Source organism: Lactuca serriola, chromosome 7 (genome assembly GCF_051521515.1).
Source record: "Lactuca serriola cultivar US96UC23 chromosome 7, Lser_US96UC23_V15, whole genome shotgun sequence".
NCBI lineage: Eukaryota > Viridiplantae > Streptophyta > Magnoliopsida > Asterales > Asteraceae > Lactuca > Lactuca serriola.
The window spans coordinates 206,081,111-206,108,202 of record NC_136414.1 but is presented as its reverse complement, the minus strand read 5'-3'; the positions used below and the strand labels follow the sequence as shown (position 1 = coordinate 206,108,202).

The following is a 27,092-nucleotide window of genomic DNA, read 5'->3' as shown; positions in this document are numbered from 1 at the left end:
AGCTTCAAATCGTCCAAGGTTATCTAAGGAATGGATTTGGATAGCTTTAAGAGAAGATTATCCAACTAGGGTTTAGGTTGTAACCCTTAAGGAGTCTACAAGTATAAATAGACCCTATAGCAAAGGGAAATCGGAACTTGATCTAAAGTAGAGAACCCCTGGCCGATTTCCTCCCCTCTCCTCTCTCCCAAATCATCCTCCTTGCTATTTGGTGTTTGTAAGCCATTAGAGGAGTGACAATTGTGACTCTAGAGCTCCAAGACAACAAGATCAAACAAGAGATTCAAAGGTATGATTCTAGATCTGTTTTAGTATTGTTCTTATTCCTAATTAGTCATTAGAAGTCTTGGATTCAAAGCATGTTTAATTAGAAAGCCTAGATCCAAGCATTAGGGTTTTGCATGCGCACATAGGAAAGTTCTTATGGCTAAAACCCATCAGTGGTATCAGAGCCTAGCTTGGTTTTCATTAAATTGTTGCTTATTTGTTTGAAACTTAAGTGCAAAATTCAATTTTGTGTTTCTGAGTCATGGAATCGGCGAGTTCCATAGTGGACTCGGCGAGTTGGCCTGACTCGGCGAGTCCCTTGGTGCACTCAGCGAGTCCAAGCGTCAGGAATGGCCAGATTCGGGATTTCTTCATGATTATCTTATGGAAACTTACCTTAATCATATTAGATCAACCCTAATCCGATTTTTTGATATATATATATGACTATTATCTTGATCTAATTAAAGATATTTATCAACTAATAAAATATTTAATTTCCTTATATGATAATTAGTTAATTATTTTGATTATTTGGTAATTATCTTGAAAGAAATCTTGAATAAATCAAATATAGATAATTAGGAAATTAATTGTTAATTAAAATTATTTATTATTTGATCCTCCATGTTTTAAATGTTTAAAACTTGTCCTCAAGTTTTGAAATTTATATTTTGTGATTAAAAGTTTTAATTTAGACAATTTAAATTTCAAACCCTAGATTTTAAAAGGTTTAAAATACAACCCTATACTAATATAATATTACAAGAATAATATATATATGTATAACTAAAATTCTAGTCTTACTGTTAGTAGGCCTCATTCACGAAGCCGATCTATAAGGTGGGTATAAGGTTGCGGCCTATAAAATAGCGCTTAATGGGTGTACACTCACACCCACCGCTTGCTTGATCGGTGGAGGGTCGTTAGCCGAACGAGTAGGATAGGGCAACCTCATCCTCTCATTAAAAGTATAATAAGTAATACAAAGTAACTACACATATTATAAAATTTCCCAATCTTAGTTACTTTAGGAAAAGTGAATTGATGCAATCCCATGAAATTACACTTTTCACCCTTGCTAAGAAGTTAGTGGAGCGTGTGTGGTTTACCGGCACACTAATTGGTTCTAAGCAAAGGTGGCAAAGGGTGATTCATTGTTTATCATAGTTCGATGGAGCATGTGTGGTTTACCGGCACATCGAATAGGTGATCGTTACAATGAAGGCACCATGTGAATTTGCATGGTAATTCACACCCGCTTTGTGATCCTCGGTATCCCAGTCAAAAACTAGAGGGGCATATCGAGATTTAAACATGCCATTGAATAGTTTCAATGAATCTCATCCGAATCTAGGAATTCTCAATACATTTAGGACTAATAGTTAGGTTTTTTTATGGTGGAGAATTAGTGAATCGTCATTCACTTACCTTCAATTTATTTTCATGTTAGATTACGGCATCCCTTTTCTAATATGTAAATGTTGTTGTTGGATCCTAGCCCTAATTTTTCTTATTTGGTGATAATTAGGGATTCATATTCTAATCTATCTTTGTCCTTTCTACTTGTAGATGTCGAATGCAAACAACGCTGCTGCTAGTTCTTTCACGTTGATGAGCCTTTGCCAAAAGGTCACCTTCGATGGAACGAACTTTAGCGAATGGATAAGATACATTCGCACCATTGCTCGCTATGAGGATAAGGAGTATGTCCTCGATGAGAAGCTCGAGAAGATCAACCCTGAAATCACTACCCCGGCTGAAATTACCGCTTTTCAAACCCATGAGCGCGATGCAACGAAGGTACATTGCATCATGATAGCCACCATGAACTCTGAATTCCAAAAGTCCTATGAGGACATGTACCTGTACGAGATGCATCAAGACTTATTGGAGAAATACCACCAAAACGCGAGACAAGAGCGTTATGAGATTTTCACTAACATGATTTCCGCTAAGATGGGTCATGGAGAGTCTCTAACCGTGCACCTGCAAAAGATGCAAAGGTATGTCGACCGCCTTCGCAAGTTAAATGTTGACTTTGGGGAAGACTTGGCGATCGACATGGTGCTTCACTCTTTGCCTCCGATGTACAATCAATTTAGGATGACCTACCACATGAACAAAGAGGAGGTCACCCTAAGCAAACTCCAAGGTCTCTTGAGGGTCGCTGAGAGCAACTTCAAAGACAAGTCTGTTGCACCAACTCCCAATCCACCCGCTGCTCCTATCTTGGCTATTGGTCAAGGAAAGGGAAAGAAGAGGAAGGCTTTTTCTAAGAACTATCGCAAGGTTAAAGCCCGAGATGGTGCCTCTTCTAGTGGGACCAAAGTTGATCTTGCTAAACCCTGCCCTAACCCTAAGGAGGCAGAGTGCCACCACTGCCACAAGATAGGACATTGGAAGAGAAGCTACCCAGAGTACCTGCAAGCCATCAAGGAAGGAAAGATCAATCCATCTTTCGCAAGTATATACACAATTAAATCTAGCGATTCTAATCATACTATTTCTTGGCTTCTTGATACCGGTTGTGGTTATCACATTTGTTCTAATGTGCAGGGACTAAGAAGAAGTAGGGATGTGGAGCAAGGAAGGATCAATCTAATCATGGGGAACAGAAGATCGTCGCCTGTGACCAAGATTAGAGTGTATTCTTTAGTGCTTAGGAATAATTTATGTTTAGATTTGAACAATTGTTGCTATTCGCCAGAAATGGCTAGAAACATCATTTCATTTCATGGTTTGTTTAGACAAGGTTTTAGATTTTCTTTTAATAATGAGAATGGTTCTATTTTAGCTTATCTAAATGGTGTCTTTTACTTTGAAGCTATACCATATAATGGAATTTATGAAACTGTTATGATTGTTGATAACTTAGGAAATTATGTTTTAAACATAGATTCTTCCACTAGTATGGATAAAGCATCCTTGTGGCATTGTCGTCTTGGACATGTCAACAAGAAACGCATAGCCCAACTCCAAAAGGATGGAGTGTTGGAGTCATTCGACCTTAGGGAAGATGACACGTGCGAGTCTTGTTTTCTTGGAAAGATGACTAACTGACCCTTCACGAGTACGTGTGAAAGGGGTGAGGGTCTATTGGACCTAATACATACCGATGTATGTGGACCGTTTAGATCAACCACGAAGGATGGGAACCGCTTCTACGTGACCTTTACCGATGATTATAGTAGATATGGGTATATCTATTTAATCAAACAAAAGTCAGAAACCTTTGAAAAGTTCAAAGAGTTCAAGAATGAAGTGGAGAATCAATTGGGCAGGACAATCAAGATGCTTCGATCCGATCGAGGAGGAGAGTACCTAAGTCTTGAATTCCACGATTATCTCAAGGAGTGTGGAATAGTTTCACAATTGACGCCTCCTAGGACACTGCAGTTGAATGGTGTGGCAGAAAGGCGTAATCGAACCTTATTGGATATGGTTCGCTCTATGATGAGTCGTGCTTCGCTATCAATCTCTTTTGGGGGTATGCCTTAGAGACTGCCGCCCATATCCTTAACCGAGTCCCTACTAAGAAGGTTGCCAAAACACCTCACGAAATATGGACATGGAAAGCTCCCTCGTTAGCACATATCAAGGTTTGGGGTTGCGAGGCTTTCGTAAGACGAGATACTCACGACAAGCTCGAACCTCGAAGTGAGCGATGTATTTTCATCGGCTACCCGCAGACATCCTTTGGATATCTCTTCTATAGACCGAAGGACAATGTTGTCTTTGTGGCGAGGAGAGGAGTTTTCCGAGAGCGAAAACTCATAGGCCAAGGAGACAGTGGGAGGCAAATCGAGCTTGAAGAGATTCAAGAGTAGATGGATGAAGGAACCTCCACCGCTGGCACTCAACCCGAGGAGGAAACTCCGGTTGAACCGATTGACGAGTCCTTGCCTCTTAGACGTTCCGATAGAGTTAGAGTTCATTCCCAGTTTTATGGTTTTCATATTACTACCGAAGGGGACACGTATATTAGTGATGGTACACTAATAAATCTTGATGAACCTAATAGCTATAAGGAAGCCATGGCAGGCCCGGAGTCTACGAAATGGAAAGAGGCAATGGATAGCGAGATCCAATCCATGTATGATAACCAAGTCTGGAATTTTGTTGATTATGTGCCCGGACGTAAGACCGTTGGGTGCAAATGGATCTTCACGAAGAAGACCGACGTGGATGGAAAATTACACACATATAAAGCGCGATTGGTCGCGAAGGGATTTACTCAAACTCTCGGAGTTGACTATGATGAGACCTTCTCACCAGTTGTGAAGATAAAATCTATTAGAGTGATTCTAGCGATTGCCGCATTTTATGATTATGAGATTTAGCAAATGGATGTCAAGACCGCTTTCCTTAATGTAAAGTTGGCTGAGGATGTTTACATGGCTCAGCCAGATGGGTTTGTGGATCCGAAGCATCCGAATAGAGTGTGTAAGCTTGAGAAGTCCATTTATGGACTTAAGCAAGCATCTCGCAGATGGAATCTTTGCTTCGATGAGAAAGTCAAAGAGTTTGGATTTGTACGAAGCGATGATGAATCGTGTGTATATGTCAAAGCCAGTGGGAGTATAGTAAGATTCCTCGTTCTATATGTCATTGACATATTACTCATAGGAAACGACATCCCAACTCTGCAGGAAGTTAAGTCCTGGCTCGGGAAGTGCTTCGCTATGAAGGACCTCGGAGAGGCTTCTTACATTTTGGGAATAAGGATAGTAAGAGAGAGAAGTAAGAGACTAATAGGACTTAGCCAGAACACTTACTTAGAGAAGGTACTAAAACATTTTAGTATGGAAAACTCGAAAAAGGGAGAATTACCGATACAAGGTAATGCCAAGTTGAGTAAGAATCAAAGTTCGAGTACCGAAGCTGAAATAGCAGAAATGAGCCGAGTTCCATACGCTTCCGCAATTGGCTCAATCATGTACGCTATGACTTGTACTCGCCCTGATGTAGCCTTTGCTTTGAGCATGGTTAGTAGATATCAAGGGAACCCTGGCAGAGCTCATTGGATTGCGGTGAAGAATATCCTTAAGTACCTTCGGAGGACGAAGGAATGGTTTTTAGTCCTCGAAGGGAGTAATGACTTGAAGGTGCGAGGGTATAGTGACGCCAGCTTTCAAACCGATAGGGACAACTACCATTCACAGTCGGGTTGGGTCTTTACCCTGAATGGAGGAGCAGTGACTTGGAAAAGTTCCAAGCAGGAAACCGTAGCTGATTCAACGTGCGAATCATAATACATTGCAGCGAGTGAAGCGTCGAAGGAGGCAATATGGTTGAAGAACTTCATTGGTGATCTTGGAGTTGTACCCACCATAAAGGAGCCCTTGGAGATTTTCTGTGATAACGAAGGAGCGGTTGCCTTGACCAAGGAACCAAGGGATCATGGTAGATCTCGACATATCGACAGAAAATATCACTTTATTAGAAATCGTGTAGAAGAAGGACAACTCGTAGTGAAGAGGATATCATCAGAAGATAACCCAGCAGATCCGCTTACGAAGGGACTGAGTAGGGTTAAGCACTTGCAGCATGCTAGGAGTATTGGGCTGAAGGATGATATTACCATAGATTAGATAGTATTAGAAACGTGTAATAGATAAATGTAATTAACATTTGATGATTAAATAAAGGAGTTTTATTTATGAGTAATGTTACTGTCTTATGTTAATTGTTTAACTATTGTTTCACTTTGCATGTTTTGACTTCCAGAATAATTAAGATTATTAGGAATAATCGAATTAATTCAAATTGTCCACAATCGTTCATATGTTGGAAGTAGATATGAATGAAGATTGTCATGAATTGGTGTGTAGATTGTCTAAATGGTGTTAGACATAGCAAAGGGTTGCTGCAACGTTCATGAGTGCTTATGAACTAGTTTTGAGCATTGGAACAAACCCGCGCTTGCTAGAATCACCTTATGGAATATGATATAAAAGGGGTGATCGCAAGACGATAATATCATATAGTCTTAAAACCTAGATATATAGTTTGTTATTTGTTAATTGATTGTACATTGATAATGTTAAAACGCATCAGTAACTCGGTGTTATAAAACACATTGTTGTGTATAGTTGGTTAATGAGTAAGTAAATGCATATAAGTCGAAGTTTATCTGTAACTTTTATCTAAGAAGGTAAAAGCGATATCTCGGCCGCTCGATGATTTGATTTGACTTATGTGCCGGGCCCGGTCAGAACTGAATTGATGTGTTCGATTAAGTTCTATGTCAAATAAATCAGAGATCGAGAAACATAAATGCTTGACTAATCATTCCATAGAATTGTCAGCATGATATCTAACAGAGGACTGTACGATCCCTTATCTAAAGGACAAGATTGATTAGATCATAGTTTGAAAGCGTCTTTGAGAGCTACGATTGCAAATCGAATTGTACTTGTGCATATAGTTACTAGACTTATCCAAGTGGGAGACTGTTGGAATAGTGTCTAAGGCTGCAACTATATTAGGCAAGTATTTGACCCGGTTGTGCATGGTCCTTTTGTTGCCTTCACCATAGCAACTTGGTAGGATGATTTATTAAGAGAGAATAAATATTATTAATATATTATGAGAATAATATAAAGAATAATAATATTGTTATTTGATTAATATAAGTCATAGAATTAATTGGAATTAATTTAGTGACTTAAAGAGATTAATTAAATAAGAGGGTATAAACTGTCAATTGTTTGATAGTTAAACTTTAGACTGTAAATCCATGTTGGATAGATAGTGGACGGATTCTAGAAGCTATGGATAGCTTCAAATCGTCCAAGGTTATCTAAGGAATGGATTTGGATAGCTTTAAGAGAAGATTATCCAACTAGGGTTTAGGTTGTAACCCTTAAGGAGTCTACGAGTATAAATAGACCCTATGGCAAAGGGAAATCGGAACTTGATCTAAAGTAGAGAACCCCTGGCCGATTTCCTCCCCTCTCCTCTCTCCCAAATCATCCTCCTTGCTATTTGGTGTTTGTAAGCCATTAGAGGAGTGACAATTGTGACTCTAGAGCTCCAAGACAACAAGATCAAACAAGAGATTCAAAGGTATGATTCTAGAACTGTTTTAGTATTGTTCTTATTCCTAATTAGTCATTAGAAGTCTTGGATTCAAAGCATGTTTAATTAGAAAGCTTAGATCCAAGCATTAGGGTTTTGCATGCGCACATAGGAAAGTTCTTATGGCTAAAACCCATCATGAACTCACCTGACGTTGGCTATTCGGATGAATGGACGGTATAGGATGCTAAGTGTCAAGTGTGGACTTGACCACACACGTGAATCCTATTTAACATTTAATGATACATTTAAGTATCTAATTAGTCATTTAATAACTAATTAAGCAAGTAAGGATGTCCTCCTACATGAAAACACTTTGCTACAAGTGCTAGGAGTACCAAGGGTTGCATATAAGGTGTGTATGGACTCACATTGGAGTTTACTCCTCAAATAGTAGTATCTAGGGGTGTTTACGGTTTTGGAACCATATCCCCCATGAGTTTACGACCGTAAACTCATGGGTGGTGTGCTCTTGGATGTATAAAGGTCTTACAACACTTGTGGACTTAGGCTAGGTTCAATTCTAGGGCATTGGAAGTGGTTTAATCATCAAATGGATTAATTTAAGGAGTTTACGGCTGTAAACAATGAGTTTACGGACGTAAACTCTTACATGCCCTTTCCTTTTGTGTTTTGATGGTTCTAGGTTAAGCACAAATGATTCTAGTCCAATGTACAAGCCATGGAAGGAAGTTAGGGCACCATTTGACCATTTTAAGGAAGTTTACGGCCCATGGACCAATCCTTGGGGGGTTTACGACCGTAAACTCCTAGATTCATGGTTTCCTTCAAGTTTAAGGTCCCTAATGCAATGGTGGTTGGTTCTAGACATTATTCCAAGCCAAAGGAGGTGTTTAAAGGAAAACTTAACAACTTGATTGGTGTTCACGGCCCATGAAGAGGGGTTTACGGTCCAAGAGTGTTCTTGGGCCATAAACTCATGTTTACTCCTCAAAAGCCAAGGTTTTGGTGTTCTAAGCTCATATGTGCAAGTCCCCAAGTCATAACTAAGCATTGGAAAGGTTTTGGGAGGGTTTTTGGGCATCAAAACCCTCTTTCAAGGTGTTTACGGTTTTGGGATGTTCCCAAACCGTAAACTCTTGTTCTTGGGGTTTTTGTATGTTTAAGCCATGAATTTGCAAGTGTGATAAGCTAAACAACAAGCTAGGAAGGTTAACTTACCAAATTTGAAGCTCGAAGGGGGCGATTTTTGACCAAAACCCGATTTGTAGAGAGAGAGAAAGTAAAGGGAGGAGGTGTCTAAGGTGTGAAAAAGGTTAGGATGAAACCCACTCAACCCTTATATAGGGTTGCGTTTACAGCCTGGGTGGGGGTCCACCCAACACCAACCCAAACGGGGTTTTTTCGCGCCTTCCGTTAAACACGGCAAATTTTAAATTATACCTCCTTATTTTTGGTTCGCTTGACGAATATTATTTAAAATATTCCAACGGGCTTAAATCCGGCCAAAAATATCTTTGGGATAAATTTGGCTAATTTTTGACGTGCTTAATTACGACGTTAAAAAAAATGGAAATTTTGAGTTGTCACACAGGACCAGTCACCATGTCGTGGTCTCACTAATGAACCACTTCATCCATTACGTGTTTAATCTGACAAGTCTAAGTCTCATACTTTCCAGAAGACCTTAATGCACCCCCGTAGCTCATAAAAATCGTAACCATATGGACATGCATGTCCAATGCATGTCTCACACCAATCTAGGTTAAACATTACCAAAAAAAGATTCTAACTCCAAGCATAGTACCTGAAGACCATGAAAGACTAGATCCATGGACTAAAATACTTCTGGAAGGCTCATGATCAGATAAGGAAATATAATTTAAAAAGGAATAAAATACTATTATTTTATTATTCAAATTTAGGGTTTCTAGGTTATCTGGTAGGTATAAATACAGGTGTACCCTAACCAAAGCCTATCACACACCTCATATATATAGAATTTGGCTTTTCTATCTTTGCCCTCTCTCCTTTTTTGTTTGGCAGGTATAAATAGGGGTGTATCCTAACCAAAACCGATCACACACCTCACATATATATAATTTGATTTTTCTATTTTTCCCATCTTTTCTTTTTTGATCTTAAGGTTTCCTTGGGTTTGGGTGTGACACATTAGAGGCTACCACACTATTGGAGCTAGACTTTCTAAAGAGATTTCAAGAAGAATTGTTTAGCTTAATTCGACTTAAGAAAATGTATGATTTCTTTATTTTAATTTTCAAATACAATAGACATAGTAGTTTTGTTTCATAAAGAATGTTATTATAATAGTGAAATTCCATAGAATTTTTTTAGGTTGCATGTACCTATAAGTGTTTATGTGAAATTCTGATTCCACGTTGTTTTTGTAACCTTTAAACCCCAATAGTGTGTCCTATCTATATATCATTTATTGTTCACCTAACTTTGACAAAAAATAGTTTTACTTAGTTATTTATCATCCATATGTTAACAATTTGGGGTATGTATGATGTCTCTTCAAAAATCGGTAGCTCTTTGTTAGCTAGGAATGACTGAAAAAACTTACATTTTAATAATACGAACCAAATATATTTCTCTATTGGATCTTGGTCATATAATTTGAAAGATGGTCTAGAAAAGAGGATATATTCCATTAGATGTAATAAGCCTAAGGCAGATAAGGTGTATAGTTGGCTTCTTTTTTGGTGGGTAATATATAATCTTTATTTTACTTGAAGTATCCCTTCACATGTTTTGACAATATGTTTGCAAAATGTATGTTAAACTACCACCGATCATAGGAATTGGTACAACATCAAGTAATGTCACTTTTATGTGGATCATTTCAGTTTCTTTTAGGCCCTCTCTCCTAGGCCATTTTTGTTGTGATAATAAAAAAAATGAATTTTCTTCATTATCTACCACACTTAAAATCACTAAATGTCCAAGGAAATGATGTGTTTTCTTATTTGGTTTTAGATCTCCAGTAAAGTGAGTTCGTTGATCACTTGATCTTTGTCTGTCTCAAACACTTGGTCATCTATAACACCCATAACAAAAAGATCAATAAGATATAGTAATGACAGTAGTTTCCGTTTAGAGACAAGTTTGATTGATTGAGAACCACCCTTCATACCTGTATAGACAAAGGCACCAAGTAAACGTAGAAGCTTATTTCTATTGGTAATAAGTATGCTTACTATTTCAATAGGCTTCTCCTCATTAGCTACAAAAAGCTATCAAATATATAACAACAAATGTCACGAACCAAGAAAAATAGAATATATATATATATATATATATATATATATATATGTATATGTGTGTGTGTGTCTCTCTCTATATATATATATATACATATATATATATATATATATATATATATATATATATATATATAGAGAGAGAGAGAGAGAGGGAGAGATTTGAGTTAGTGAGAATTAAAAAACCATAAAAACTTAGAACTTTTTTTCTACATAATATATTTCAAAACAACAAACACCCAAATTTTTAATAAAATGTGTCAAAGAGATTTATGAAAAAAAAAATCAAGAAAAACAAACTTTTTTTTGGTACGTGTAACAAAAAAAAATTAAAATTTTTGGGTGCTTCTCTTAAAGGGTTTGTAAGTGTAATATTGCTATTATATTTTTGCAAAATATTATGTAGAAAAATAATTTCTCATTTTTAGTGGAGTTCTTATATGGTTTTCAAGTTCTCATTTAATCTCTCTCTCTCTCTCTCTCTCTCTCTCTCTCTCTCTGTCTATATATATATATATATATATATATATATATATATATATATATGTGTGTGTGTGTGTGTGTGTGTGTGGATACCTTAAACACATGAAAAGCATCTATCTGGATGCTCCTACTTGTATCCTGCATCAACAATGTTAATACTAATACTAATATCTCAAATTTTAGGTCTTTTTTTTAATATAAAGTCTCCAAGTATCCAAACATTTAGATAATATATTACCCTTAGAAGATTCATTAGAATAATCAGATTGTCTTTTGAACTAACATAGCGTCTCATAAAAGCAGAATTTGAACGATCAAGCAATATGCTTCCTAATAGCTGTTAAGTTAAAAGCCAAAAGTAATCATTTGAATGAACATCAATATTCCCATGTAATGTTTCTATTGTAAAACTAAAGTAACATACCTTGACAGCTTGTCTTTTAGTGATATAGTTTGAAGATTTCAATAGTTTCTCGTTATATTCTGTAAAAAACTAACCAAAACCATATAATTTTTTTCCCAGATTAACCAATAAAAATATTTGCCATACCATCAAAAAGATATAAGAGATTGTTACCCAAGAATAGTTTTTGGATAGTGATTCGGATACAGTGGACTTATGCCTAGTCAATAGATCCTGTGAGGAATCATAAATGACAATCAGACTACTTTAAAATCATAATAGATGCAAGATTTTGTTAAGAAGACTTGTTATCCTTGTCTAACTATTTAAAGCTTCATAATATGCATAATCCATATACTAAATATTAATGAAGTTGTGAATGGTTTTACATACTTATATGGATTAGAACAATTCATAATTGTATCTCAAATAACCAACCTTGAATACATCGGCGACATCTGCAGAAATATCGAAACTTGGAAGTTGTATGTAACCAAAAAGTTTCTTTAGTTGAATTGGTTCTAATATATAACTGCAAAAGAAACATTATTAAATTATGGGAACAACCGGGTTGAACATGGAGAAGAAAAGATAATATAAGAAAAAGAGTTCTCTAATGGAATTCCGAACATGTTGATTTCTTCTTTCCACATGAAGTTACCCATCGTATTGATATAGTTGAAAAGTATATTTGCCTTGTAAAATCCCACACGAATATGGAATGATATATATACATACAATAACAGATACACAAATAAACCCTATAAGTTAGGATCCTTAGCTATACAATCAACTAAATATAAATGATCCTATCTAATCTTCATTCAAACGTCTCGTATTATTCTTTAGTGTACATTCCCCCTCAATCTGAACAGTAACGAGGTTAAGATTGTACTTGAGTCGATCCAGAATGTTACGTGTAATTGGTATTGTAGATCCATCAACTATTTGGTCATTGGTTGAGATAAATCGAACATCAAGCGTCCCCATTGCAACCATCTCTCTAACAAAATGGAAATCAACTTCTATATGCTTTGTCTGTGCATGAAAGACCAGATTATCAGTTAAGTATGTAGCTCCTAGATTATCACAACATAATATAGGTGGTCTCGGTTAACAAACTCCAAGCTCTTTAAGTAAGGATTGTACCCATGTTACTTCAGTTGTACTATTCACCAGAGCTTTGTATTCAGCTTGCGTACTTGACCGTAAAACTGTGGGCTGTTTACGTGAACAACATGAGATTAGATTTGGTCAAAAAAACAACATTGAAAAACCTCCAGTTGACCTACGATAATCTAGACATCCATCCCAATATGCATCTGTAAACACACTTAGCAATTTATAATTAGACTTTCGAATGTGCAGCCTGTGGTAATCGTGCCCTTTATATATCTAAGTATCTATTTTATAGCCTCCTAATTCATGTCATTGGGTTTAGATAGATATTAAGAAACTTTGTTTATAGCAAAGGAAATATCGGGTCGAGTTAAGGTGAGATATTGCAAACCTCCAACTATGTTTCTTCAATACTTGAGCACTTTATCCTCAGTTAATAGTTTACCATAGTCTTTTGTGAGCTTATCAGTGACTGACATGGGAGTTGAGACACTCTTATAATTCGCCATATTAGCCTGATGAAGAAGATCGGAGGCATATTTATGTTGCAACAGTGTAATTCCCCCCGAATTGTGAGTGACTTCAATTCCCAAAAAAAATAGTTGAGTTTGCCAATATCTTTGATAGGAAAGGATTTGGAGAGGTTACACACAAGCTGATCAACAATCCTTTGAAAGGAACCAGCAATGAAAATGTCATCCACATACACTAACATGTAGATAGTATGCTTCCCATGATGAACATAATAAGAAAGGTGTCAGCCTTGGAGGAGCAAAAACCAAGTTGATGTAATTTATCACTAAGTCGTGAGAACCATGCACAAGGTGACTGTTTTAAACCATAGATGACATTTTGAAGTTTACACACAAAGTGAGGCTTACTAGGATCTTCAAACCCTAGAGGATGTTTCATATAAACATATTCATTTAATAAACCATGAAGGAAAGCATTACTAACATCAAGCTGCCAATTTTTTGATAAAACAAGAGCAAGAATTAACCGAACTGTGGATAGCTTCACAACAGGACTGAATGTATCTTGGTAATCAATGCCATATTATTGAGTGAACCCACTAGCGACCATACGTGCCTTATGTTTGGCAATGGTGTCATCTAGATTTTGTTTAAGTTTAAATATCCATTTACAACCAACGATGTTAACCCCATTGGGACGTGGAACCAAGACCAAAGTATTATTCTTTTGAAATTGAATTCTGCTTCCATTTTTAGATGATAATCTGTTTGAGACAATGTCACCTGATGAGAATTGGGTTCAACAAAAAATGTTCGCTTAGTAGGGTCATACCGAACAGTTCCAACCTATGTCTTAGGAAAATGCTTCCCTGTTTGACTCAGTGTAACAACACATTGTTGTGGTGACGAAGGACTCGGTGGGGATGGTGAATGAGATGGATTATCACTTTGGCAGCAGATTAAGAAGTAGTACTAGCATCAGCTTCGTTACTGTGAAAGGCTGAATTATGATCATTGTTGAAGGGAATGACGATTGACATATCTGGAGAAGTCGGAGTTGTATTATTATGTTCAGTAGCAAGGTACGATGGCTGTTGAACTGTATGAAATGACGTCTTATGGTCCGGTCTTTTTCGCTCTTGTTATTGTTAGGTAAAGCTGCAGCTGCATCAGGTTGGTTAACTAACAATAATGATAATTCATAATTTCTCATGTGTTCATTCATGATACTCGGTTCGTTTTGAGGAAACGAGGAACCTATAGCAGTGGGTGATGGAGTCACATTCATGACGGATGAAGCAAAAAGAAAATCAGGCTCATTAAATATTACATATTGTGAAATATAAATTCGACCCATTTGCCTATCTAGACACTTATACCCCTTATGCATCGAAAAGAAAGTTCGCAATGATTGTATTTTCGAAGACCTGACCAACAAGCACATCCAAAGTTTCGAAAGAAGGTTTAATCAAGTGTGATTTTGAGAAGTCATGTGATAGGAGTAGAGTTGTTTATAGTTCGACTTAGCATACAATTTATAAGATAGCAAGCAGCTAAGAAAGCCTCATCCCAAAAACGCAGTGGGAGTGAAGAGTGAGCTAACAAGGCTAGCCGGGTTTCAACAATATGTCTATGCTTTCTTTCTGCCAACCTATTTTGTTGGGAAGTATGAGTGCATGACACACGATGCAAAATACCAGTTTATTGAAAATATTTGTGAAGTTTGTGGTATTCGCCACCCCAATCGGATTGAACACTATGAATTTTAGTATTTAAGAGTTGCTCAACATGATTTTGAAAGTCATAAAAAACTTGTTCAACATCAGATTTACGTTTAATGAAATTGATCCAAGTGTTATGACTATAATCATCCAAAAAACCAACATAATAATGAAAACCTCCACTAGACACTTGAGTTGGTTCCCAAACATTGGTGTTGATATGCTCAAGTGGTGATGAAGTGACATGAACAAATTTATTGTAAGACATTTGATGACTATTGGCACGTTGAAACGCATCACATACAGATGAAACATTATTAAAGGAAAAATCTAATTTAGTAGACTTCAAAATTAAGTTGAGAACTTTCGGGGAAGGATGACCAAGACGTTGATGCCACTGTGATGAGGAAACTTTTAGTGTTGGCTCCAACATAAAGAGGGGTACGCTTGATCGGCACTGGAAATAGACCCTTTTTACTTTTACCGATTAGAAGTGTTTTCTTCGTGCATATATCCTTAACAAAGAAAACATGTGGGTAAATTTCAATGAAAACATTATTACCAGAAACAAGTTTTTCAGGTGAAAGAAGATGCTTGTTAATATGGGTAACACACAAGACATTTTTAAGAACCAGAGAACGACCTAAACTATAGATTTGTGAATCACCAACATGAGAAATATGCAAACCTGTTCCATTTGCTACTTGGACCTGATCTTTTCCATGATAGCGCTCAGGTAGAGACAAGCGATCAAGATCACTTGTGAGATGGTCTGTTGCTCTAGTATCAATGTAACAGTTTGGATCATTGTTGTAGTTACCAAATGTGGCACTATTTCCACCACGATACTCCTCGGCTTGATAAGAGTGATTGAATCGATTTCTACATGCCAAAGAAATGTGACCTGGAATACCACACACTTGAAACCTTGGGCCACCATAGTATCTCCCAAGTCCACGTCTATGGCCACGATTTCCATCTCGAGAATAGTTTCTTTGACTATCACCTCAATAATTGTTGGAATTTCTAAAGTACCCTTCATTGTTGTGGGTTTTTCATGGATTGGTTGGTTCTTGTTTAGTAACACTGTTGACAAATGAAGCAAACTCTTTGGGGCTTCTGGTTGCCATCGATTGAGCCTCATGGGCAATTAGATATGAATAAAACTTAGGTAGTTTCACTTCGTGCTGATTACTAAGGACTATAATTGCTGCGAATAGATATCCGTGGCCTGGACCTAGCTAAAATGTATCCAATGACTTCTTCAATAGTCTTGACATGACCAATATTGTCCATGGTATCCGCAAGTCCTGTCATCTTCTAATAATACTCAAAAGCACTCATATCTCCCTTCTTGGTGTCCGAAAGTTCTATGCGGATTTGAATGGAATTACCCCTATGTTGCGCATAAAACATTGTGTGAATGGGCGTCTATAGTTAATTGGACATGTATGTACAGCGAGTGAGTTACGAGAGAACTTCTCCAGTCATGGATGATAGCAGGCCTCCAAGTATAGCCTGATCTTGAGTAATCCATGTTGCATAATCGGGGTTATCTTCCTGTTTTGTTGGATCATTGGTATCGACAGTGATCTTGGTTTTTAGGGCTTTAGTTGTTCCATCTAGAAAACCATACAGTCGAACTCCGCGAAAAATAGGAACGACAGTGCCTTCCAAAGAAGAAAATTGGTACACATGAGTTTCCAAGTAATGGCTGTGGCGATCTTGGCTGAATTGATTACATTAGTGGAAGAAGAAGCCATGAGGAGAAGGTGACGATCTGAACTTCTAAATGCATTGGAAACCCTTAGGGATCGGGCTCTGATACCAAGTGGAAAATTATATATATACCTTGTAAAATCCCATATATATATACATACATATATATATATATATATATATATATATATATATATATATATATATATATATATCATACATACTTATAAAGCTAGCATTTTTTCTTGAATTTCATACATTTGAAACCCCCTTTTTTAACTAATGGAACTTAAAAGTTCTCTTAATTATGATTTAACACTCAAAAGTTTTATAACATATATATATATATATATATATATATATATATATATACACACACACACACACGCTATAATAAATGAAGATAATTTTGCCAGATGTCAATCTCTAATTAATTTTGACACTTGTTATTTTGTGATTTTTTTTAAATAAATAATATATGCATGTCAATTTATGGTTTTTTCAATTTTTAAATTTAAAATCTCATATAATATTTATACTTATATATATGTAAATTATCAAATGTAATATATATATATATATATATATATATATATATATATATATATATATATATATATATATATATATATATATATATATATATATAATAACAGAGACAAAAGATAAACCCAATAAGTTAGGATCCTTATCTCTACAATCAACTAAATAGATCCTATCTAATCTTCATTCAAATGTCTCCTATTATCCTTTAGTTTACAGATATATGCATGTATATTCAATTCTAATAATTTATGTGTTGCTTACCTGGCAACAACTTGGTGACGTAGGCACTCTTTTAACATCCTTCCATAATGGAGAGCTAATAAAGGATCTGCATACCTATTAGACATGGAATCAACATAAGCTAAGAGAATGCATGTTATAATTCTATTCGACATGACATAATATTTACTAGGACTTGATTATAAAACAAAAAAGTTTTTTACTCAAATCCGTGCACAAAATTAGTAATAGATTTAAGCACAATTTAACATAGTAATAAAGAAGCAAACAAAAGTAAATGCTCTTGAGATTTTTCAAGATTACCTTATGTAATAATATAACAGGTAGCTACAAGACTTGGCAAACATACCCGGATATCAAAATATCAACAAGATCTAGATTGGATTCTAAATATTTGGAAGCTTGGAAACGTGATGGCAAGGGTTGCCTTTGCAAACTTGCAACAACTTGGGTTGCATCTTTACGGGCCTATCACATAAGAGTCTTTTTTTAAAAAATAAATCATATATCAAAGTGAAACTACAAAATCCATATATGCAAATGAGAGTAATGGTTAGAATATGTACCTCCAAGTTCAACTTGGGAAGAAAGATAATGAGAAGACGCATTGTGTCTTCTCTAAAGAACTCCTCAGTCAACTGTGCACATGCTTGCTCACAAGGCTCGGAGTCATCATCACCGTAGAGAATCAACTTTAACTCCTTAACTAATGAGTTCAATTCATCTTTCGTCTGAACATAATAATAAGTTAATAGATTCTCAAGTAAAAAGTCTATCATAATATATGACAACTACCTAAAAATTCACAAAACACGATAATGATATCTAATATTCATTTATTATTATGGAAAACTAAGGCATAAACACACATCTTCTGCTCTACCTGAAAAATACACATTTAAATGATTGCACAATTTAATAAGCTAAAGATAAATGGTAATAAAAAATTAATTAATTGAATAAAAATATTTTTTAAAGATATTATAAATTGTATTTATTAAATACGTAAAATTAAAAATATTAATTAAAATTGGGTGAGATGTTATATTTTATTCAAATAAAATATTAATTAAAATTAAAATTTAAAATTGTTATATATATATATATATATATATATATATATATATATATATATATATATAGAGAGAGAGAGAGAGAGAGAGATGAGGGTTCAATTAAGAAAAAAAAAGTTAAGAATGGGGGAATCATTCTCAGCCACTCATTTATTTTTGCCGTAAAAGCCTCCGTCGTACCAGCAGAAATGGGAAAGGAATAGACATGTGTTTTCCAACAAAACATGTTTCCTTAAACTATGTTAATCATTACCTTAATATATACAAAAAAATAGTTTTTTCGTTTTTTTTTTAATTTTTAAGAAGCTATTTTTATCGAAAAATGATTTTAAATATACAAAAATTCATGATTTTTTATTCTCTACAAATAGACATCCATATTGATATAGTTTTAAGATAAAATAATTTTTTTTAATATTTTCAGCTATTGTTATTCATAAGTGAATAAAAATGAATCAGATTTTTACTACAGTACATTCGTTATTCAGTTATGAATAAAAACTACGATTAATTTTTTTTTTATTTTATTTTTTTTTACAGTTTAAGTATCATTCGTATATGATTATAGCATATAATAAACATAATATATTCATATTTAAATATTAGACGATGCATTCACTTATGAATATTACATAGTATATTCACTTGTGAATATTAGATAATATTTTCATATCTGTATATTACATAGTAGTACATGGTATATCACATGTGAATATTACATAGTATATTCATTTGTGAATATTTGATGATATATTCACTTATGAATATTACACAGTATATTCGCATATGAAGATTACAAGGTATTTTCACAAATACATTTAATTTTTATATGTTATTCACATATGAATAACATACATACTTGCATATTTGTTTTTTTTTTGTTTTAATAATCATATAGTGAGAAAACATATTCATATATGAATATAATGTGCTAATTTAGTTCATACATTTCATCAAACAGTTGGAGTGCATACAATTTAACTTTTTTTAAAAATGTTAAAAACATGATATTTTGACAATTTAAATCTACAAAAGAGTAGATTGATAGAGAATTATATGAAATTTTTCAAAAAAAAAAAACGATTTGATATTTTTCTAACCTCAATTTTCAAGTTTTATTTGATAATCGATGTTGAATGAATGATATGAAGTGGATTTTTGTTGATTATCGATGATGTTGATCTAATAACGCTGGGAGTATAATTAATCATAGATGTTGAAGATTTGATCGTATTCAAATACAATTGAAGGTTGAATTAAAAGAACCAAAAACGAATTTTTGTTGTTAACTGTTGAATTGTGTTTATTATTGACGAAGATCGATGATTGATTAGCATTGGATGATGTTGATGATGGTTTAATTGAAGAAATCTGGATGATTGTTGAAAGTTGGAGAAGAAATTTGAATGATGAACGATGAATGAGTTTGAACTACAAATACGTATTTGAGATTGAAGGTTGTTCTCATATTTACAAGTTTGCCACCGTGTCTTTTTATGCTTGAATAAAATGAGTGGCTGAAAATGATTCCCCCATTCTTAACCTTTTTTATTTTCTCAATTGAACCACACACATATATATATATATATATATATATATATATATATATATATATATATATATATATATATATATATATATATATATATATATATATATAATCGGGTTCAAATAAGCTACTAATATATCTTTATACTTTGTAGTGTTTGGTACAGGATGGGATGGGAAGGGATAAAACTGAAAAGTAGTAGATTGATGAGATTATTAATTTAGCGTTAATTAATAAATTAAGTTAAGACATGATTAAAACAAGATGATAAAATTACCAAATTATCTATAATATTTTTTTCATAAGTTGTCACTAATAATATTTAACAGATTAATTATCAATGAAACATTATATCAAATTTAATAAATTATAAAAAAAAATATATAAACATTACGAACTGATACTAAGTTACATGATTATTATTTATTGGTTTTGAAGATGATGATCACCCACCACCAATTGTCATTGTCGAATATTTTTTGATTTTCTACTTTAATATGTATATATCAACTAAATTATAAGTATTTCAATTAACTAAAGGAAAGCATAAAGTGGAAACAATAGAACAGTGGGTGGGGAGGTTTTTTTGCACCTACTTTTTTAATAATACGAGTTATATAAAGATGAGTTGCAGGTTAGAGATGACAAAGTTAGGTGTACATATGATGGTATTTATATGGAAGAAGAAAAAACAAGTCTCGGGGGAGAGGTAGCAGGAACAGGAGGCAGATTGAGATGAACTATGAATGTTAGATATGAAAGAAGAATGTGATGGAAGGACTAAATTAAAGAAATTCAGTTATAGTTTGTAAGATATATATGAAGTCCAACATTTCCAGAAAAGCTATTATAAAGACAGGGGACTCCAAAACATATAGAGACACTTCTAGGACCATATTGTAGCAATATGCAATACATTAGCGCTCCCCCTCCCTCAAGATGGAGGCTATATGTGGATTGATAATGATATGTTTAGTCATGAGGGTACGGGATGCCGACTCTGATATCATGTAAGATATACGTGAAGTTTATGATTTTCTCTTCAAAAAAGCCCAGAGAGAGAGAGAGAGAGAGAGAGAGAGAGAGAGAGAGAGAGAGAGAGAGAGAGAGAGAGAGAGAGAGAGAGAGAGAGAGAGAGAGAGAGACTTCAACATATGTAGACACTCATATGACGTCGCACAAAATTGAGATATTGTTGGAAAATTGGTTTTAACGAATTTAAAAAAAAAAAAATTCCTTTGTTCATCATGAATTTCAAACCATAAATATAATCAAAATGGACAAATGATTATATGTTCATGTTCTCATTCATGATACATTTGTTTTGATATATCACGCATCCAAATCGGATTGAATATGAATGAGAAATGGTATAATAAATTGAAGTGTTTGAAAAATTAACAAATGATTTTTATGTCATTCCACATGGATTGAAGTACGAAAAAAATGAGTTTATATCTACAAATGCTTCTTCAGAAAAATTCAGGTATCTTTTTGCAAATTTTTTTCTTCTCGTAATTGAAAAAAAACATTAATTTAAAGACAGAGCTATGAGAGAGCCAGATGGTCATGAGCCCCCAATTTCCAGCATTCTAACACACACACACACACACACACACACACACACACACATATATATATATATATATATATATATATATATATATATATATATATTATAACATCTATTTTCCAGGTATTTGCCTTTGGACCCTTGAGTTATGAATTATTAGCAGTCCCAAGGGAAATTTCGTGACTTTTGGGTGTTGCTTGAGTAAATTGGGCATACTGAGACCCGCGCTAGTACGTTGCACGTACTTCCGTACGCTGGGTGTACGTGGTTCATACCAAAACTCTAATATTTTAGGTTTGTGCACTATTTAAGCACCATTATAGCCCCAAGACCTTTCCCTTTATCAGCCTCCATCCCAAGATTATAACGTCCACAGATTCGAGCTAATCAATTTAGAGATAATAAACATTAAAAATGACTTATTGATGGAAAATTTCTTAGAATAAATAATCTTAACTAAAGTTGTAGTATATGTCACAAGGATTCCGTACATATAAAGAACGTTGAAATTCGACTTATAATGAAGAAGTTATGACCCGTCCAAGTTTCACAATTAAACCGGCATGACTCTGCTTATCGTAAAAAGTAAAATTTTGATAAAATACTTTTTAGCCTTAGTAATCTAAAAAATTCGTAGTATTCGTTAAACCGAGAGATTGAATATAGAGAACGTCCAAATCTGACTTCATTTGAGGAAGTTATGATTTTTCGAATATTCAGTGCACCGATATACAGCCCGAAAATCAAATTGTAGATCGATCGATTATTAGCCAACACAATCTAAACGAAAATTGAAGATCTAGTTAATAGGAGTTCAACAATATAAAGACAGTCGAAAACTGACGTCAGATGACAAAATTATAAATTTTTAACGGACTTTAACTTTATAAGTCTGTTAAAATATAACTTTAAAAATAAATTCAAAACTAGCTGATGAAGTGTAAAAGAAAGTTGTAGATCACGTTGATAGCTACGCGTGGATATAAAGTACGTCAAAAACGGAGCTCGTATACAAAAGTTATAGATTTTACAAGACAAGTAATTTTCAGATTAACCAGAGGGGGACACGTGGCGCAATCTAGAACCATAACTTCTTCCCCAAGGCTTGCGATCAGATGGTGACATGTGGCACATTACAGCCAACATAATATTGGAGTACGCCCATCGTACGACCCATTTCCAGCCTATAAATAGATGGCGAAAATCACTTCATTTTTCACACCTTTTTATCCAACTCTCTCGCAAACCCCCCCCCCCCCCCCCCAACAACGTTAATTCTTTTCTCTGGCACTTCCTAGGTGTTAGTAGCAATGCTCCGAAGTGCCAAAAGCCTTAGTAAATATAGCTTTCAGTTTAGAAGTTTTGCCCGTGCAGAGTCCACTTTCTCACTAGACCACCTGTAAGTTGAGTTATTCTTACCATACTTTAAGTATAACTTATGTTTAAGTTCATTATCGTTATTATGAACCTATAAAAAAAGATTTCTCAGTGATTCCAAGTCGTTATGCTGATTGATCTACTTATGGGGATGATGTTTAGGCTGGATTTAGTGAGGTGTTTAAAGTGGAATTTCCAAACAGTATACTTCGTATACTAAAGAAACCCTACCTCCGATATGATCCTACCTGGTTGTTCCTTACTTGATAGATCTTGAAGTAGACTTTGATTTAATGATGAATATGAACTAATAATTAGTTGCGATAAATATTAGACTAAGAATTAGTGATAATGATACTAGAATTCGTCAAAGGAAAAGACAGTTGCTAGTAGCGAAGCGCTGCCCGAATTTGGAATCATCACTTTAACAAGTGAGTGCATAGTTACTTTCATCTTATACAGATATATGAAGTATCTAATATTAATACATGGTATATGTGCTTATTATACGTGTTCATGATATCTATGCTAGATGAACGATTTATATATGTTTTTACTTGATTTAAACTGTATATGTATTTTTATACCTATAAATATATTGGGTAAAGATGGGTAGATGAAAAATGAAATAGATGATGAGAGGCCTTGACTTTAAAATATGACGTCATCTACCAGAGTATAGATGACAACCACATACTATTCTAGACAGTCTAGTGGAACGTTAGCATGCTCACAGCCTGTAGGTGTTTTTGAGCTAAGTGTTCACCAGATGTACTCTATAAACCCATTGATATGTATTGTGGGTGGACTCCCTATAATAATATTGTCAATAAAGGAGAGGAACCTTGGCAGCTATGGACATAGTGCCCTATAGATAAACACTGGAAGCTAGGGACTTAGTTCCTATTAAACGTTGGCAGCGATGGACTTCGTGTCTATTACTTAGGACAAATCCTTAGGAATAAATATTGAAGAATACCAACTGACAAGTATCATGGAGGAATCCTTGAACTAGTACTATCAACATAGATGATCCTTGGGGTAGATACTTAAGAATAAACAAGATAATGGGGATGGGAAATTGGGTTAATTGTTTGATGATTAAACATAATAATTATATTATTATTGGTTGAAAACCCTATGTATTCACCAGGTTTCTCAACTTCACCCACTCAGTTTATTGTATCACAGGTAGCGTTATTAAAGATACATTCTGCTGAGAGATTCAAGGAGTATTAGGCCACTAGTTTAATTATTGTAAGGCTTGTAATATTCCGTTATGATTATGTTTTTGTATTGATGATGACATCCTAATGTATTAAAATAAATAAAATAAATTTCTTCGGAAATGCTTTGATAATATAATTATTCTGTTTTCTAGGATCAAACTCCACAATATTATTCTTCGAAATAGATACTCTGATTTTTAAATAAGCATAAACAAATCGGTCTTTTCTAGTCTTGAAAATGGGGATGTCACAAAGATCGACCCTCCTTGAAAACCCTAGTTCATGTTTAGCATTTTGAGATTTTGGAGTGAGTTGTGTGCTTCCTTTTTGTGAAGAAGGATCTTCAAGGAGTAGGCTTTGCTCTCAAGACTTTGGATTTAACATCTTCTCTTCATTGTGCACCATTTGGAGGTATAAAGCTCCAAACATGGCTTATGTCTCTTTAGATCTTAGTTAAGCCTTAATTTTCATCCTTTTTGTCCCAAAACCTAGAGCTTGGTGAGTAGGAGGTACTCCAAAGCCTTTAAGGTGTCCTTTTAGATGTTTAAAGGCATTTTAAATCATAAAATGCAAGCATGGATCTTGATTTTTTCCCTATGCAAGAGTTATGATGTAGAAAATGTTTGAGTAAGCTAGGATTATAGTGTTGGGCTTCTTGTAGCGATGCAAAGGCATAAGGTTTGCAACTTTATGGCCTTAGGGACCTTATTAAGCTTAGATATAAAAATTGTTCGTATGGTCTTGAGTCATTAAGACCTTATTATGGGTTTTGCCTTAAGGGTGCGTATGCTAGGCGTAATTCCCAGTAGACCGCGCATACGGCACCTCAGTCACGACCTATTCCCGCATTGGTCGAGTACGTTGCAGGTACTAGTTGGTACGCCGACTGTACGGCCCAGTCCAACTTTTGTGATTTTAGGCCTTAAATTGTTGGGCTTTGCTTATTGGGCTTGGACCATATATTTTCATTGTGATGGGTCACTTCTGATTTTGGGCTCATTTTGGACTTTAAACGATCTTTGGGGTTGGGCATAGGATTTTATTGGGCTTAAAAGAAAAGGATAAATTGACCCTTTTTACCTCGGACAATAGGCAAGTAATATAAGTTTTCAGCTATGGGTTATGTCCCGATTATTAATTGGGATTTGTTTGTTTAGTTAGCACATGGATTTTTCCAGTCTAGCAGCATGAGCATATATCTGGTTTTTCAGCAGTTGAGGTGATTTTCCTCACTAGATCCATGGGTCGGAGGCACCAATGCCGGCTCATTGCTTTTTGTGTAGAATGTTAGATGCCTTGTGATAATTATATATTGAAGATCAAGATGTGGCCCCTGGCATTTGCATGAAAGCCTAGGGTCTGGACCCTCATAGTTATATGAAAGACCAAGATCTGGCCCCTGGCATTTGTATGCAAGACTGAGATTTGTCCCTCGGCACTAAACAAAAAGACCATGGTTTAGCCCCTGGTAGGAAATGATTACATGACTATGATTTGGCCCATGGCATTTATCTTTTTTCATGTGTGGTATGTGGTACTTGGGGGAACTTATTAAGCTTTATGCTTACAATTTATGTTTATAGCTTCACATACATCCAGATCTAAAGGGAAGGGCCCAGCGTGATGGCACAACATCCTCCCCTCACAATTTCCGCATTTGATATATTTGTACTATGATGTTTTGGATATTATGACTTGATTTTGATTCTGAACAATTTAATGAATGATTCGATAAGTTTTAAAAAGAAAATTTTTACTATGGTTTTAGTTCGTTACAAGTTGGTATCCGAGCCTTGGTTTGAGGGATTTTGGCATACTTTTGGGTGTGTCTGAACTCAAACTGAGGAAATGATAGTTTTCTTAATAAAAATGGAGTTCAAGTTAAAAAAACAAAGTTTTTTATTAAGAAGAGGGACTGTGATGCGTGTAATTAGTCGAGCTCAACTAAGTGGTTCCTAAATTACACATACCTATGTATTATGAGTAGTATGTTGGATATGAGAAGTGCATGCAAGATTAGGGCTAAGGATACCTTCAGGAATCATATGATAGATTTTCCTGATTTGTGTGATGCCTTATAGCCTAGTAGGACTTCATGCCATGTAATACATGGAATTGATTTCAGCTAAGTTATTTGCTAAATTTATGCTTTCAAATTTTTATATTTAGATTGTATAGCCCTAGAATGATCGATTTGGCCTCATTTACTTTTCCTTGTTTGGTTGTGGACTTCGGGTAGAATCATCATTTGATAGTCTATATGATCCTATTTTGTGTATAACTTGCATGCATGATGTAACCAACGATGTTGATTGAGGTTCTTGGTATTACAAGTGGTGGGAGTTGGGAATTCCTAGGAGAGTCTAGGATATGTTGTTGTATAGCATCAGATTGGTTTATGGTTTTAGTGGGATGACCTAGAGGAATTAGGACTGACCTTGAGGAAGGTACAAGTAGGTGTGAAAGGTAGTATTGGGTCGTACTACTAGAAGCACATGATATGTACCTAGGACTAGTGCAGATCACGAAACTCTAAGAATGCATGTGTAGAGGAGTCCCCTCAAGTCCTTGTTGATTGATTTTATGTTGTGTTTTAGTTTGGGGAAGGTGATGACTAATCAAGGAGGTTTGGGTTTTGCTTCACGTTCGGGTTCTGGTTCAGGCTCGGGTTCAGGTGTTGAGCCAATTGATGAGAGGTTGTGCGAGTTTATTTTGGCCGAGGTTACTCGCGGTATCGTGGATGCTACCCTGGTGTTATTTTGGCACCATCAAGGAGGGGATTATGAAGTTGATGGATGAGATACTTAAGTCTTTTTGAGTCGAGATTGTTGTGGGTCAAATTGGAGCTCAAACTCCCTTATTTCGGGAGTTCAAGGCTTGTGGAGCTCCTGAGTTCTTTGGGTTAAGGACCCCATCGCTAGCTGTCGTTGGATTGATGACATAGAGAATGCTCAGCAAACGATCTTTTTCCCTGAGGGATCAAAGGTGGGAT

At 35.1% G+C, this 27,092-nt stretch overlaps 1 protein-coding gene across 1 annotated transcript in view; it reads right to left on the bottom strand.

Annotated features, from left to right (window-relative positions):
• Positions 1–10,097: 10,097 nt before the first annotated feature.
• The window catches only part of LOC145064748 (putative MO25-like protein At5g47540), a 30,602-nt gene continuing 13,607 nt past the window's right edge, over positions 10,098–27,092 (bottom strand). Inside the window, exons 2-12 of the mRNA XM_079012124.1 lie at positions 18,169–18,182; positions 17,866–18,030; positions 17,649–17,767; positions 17,321–17,395; positions 11,920–12,013; positions 11,656–11,715; positions 11,503–11,571; positions 11,317–11,415; positions 11,172–11,216; positions 10,469–10,568; positions 10,098–10,372 (exon numbers count right to left, since the gene is read on the bottom strand). Of these exons, the coding sequence (XP_078868250.1) occupies positions 10,308–10,372; positions 10,469–10,568; positions 11,172–11,216; positions 11,317–11,415; positions 11,503–11,571; positions 11,656–11,715; positions 11,920–12,013; positions 17,321–17,395; positions 17,649–17,767; positions 17,866–18,030; positions 18,169–18,182 (905 nt within the window). The 3' untranslated portion in view covers positions 10,098–10,307. The remainder of the gene's footprint in view (positions 10,373–10,468; positions 10,569–11,171; positions 11,217–11,316; positions 11,416–11,502; positions 11,572–11,655; positions 11,716–11,919; positions 12,014–17,320; positions 17,396–17,648; positions 17,768–17,865; positions 18,031–18,168; positions 18,183–27,092) is intronic.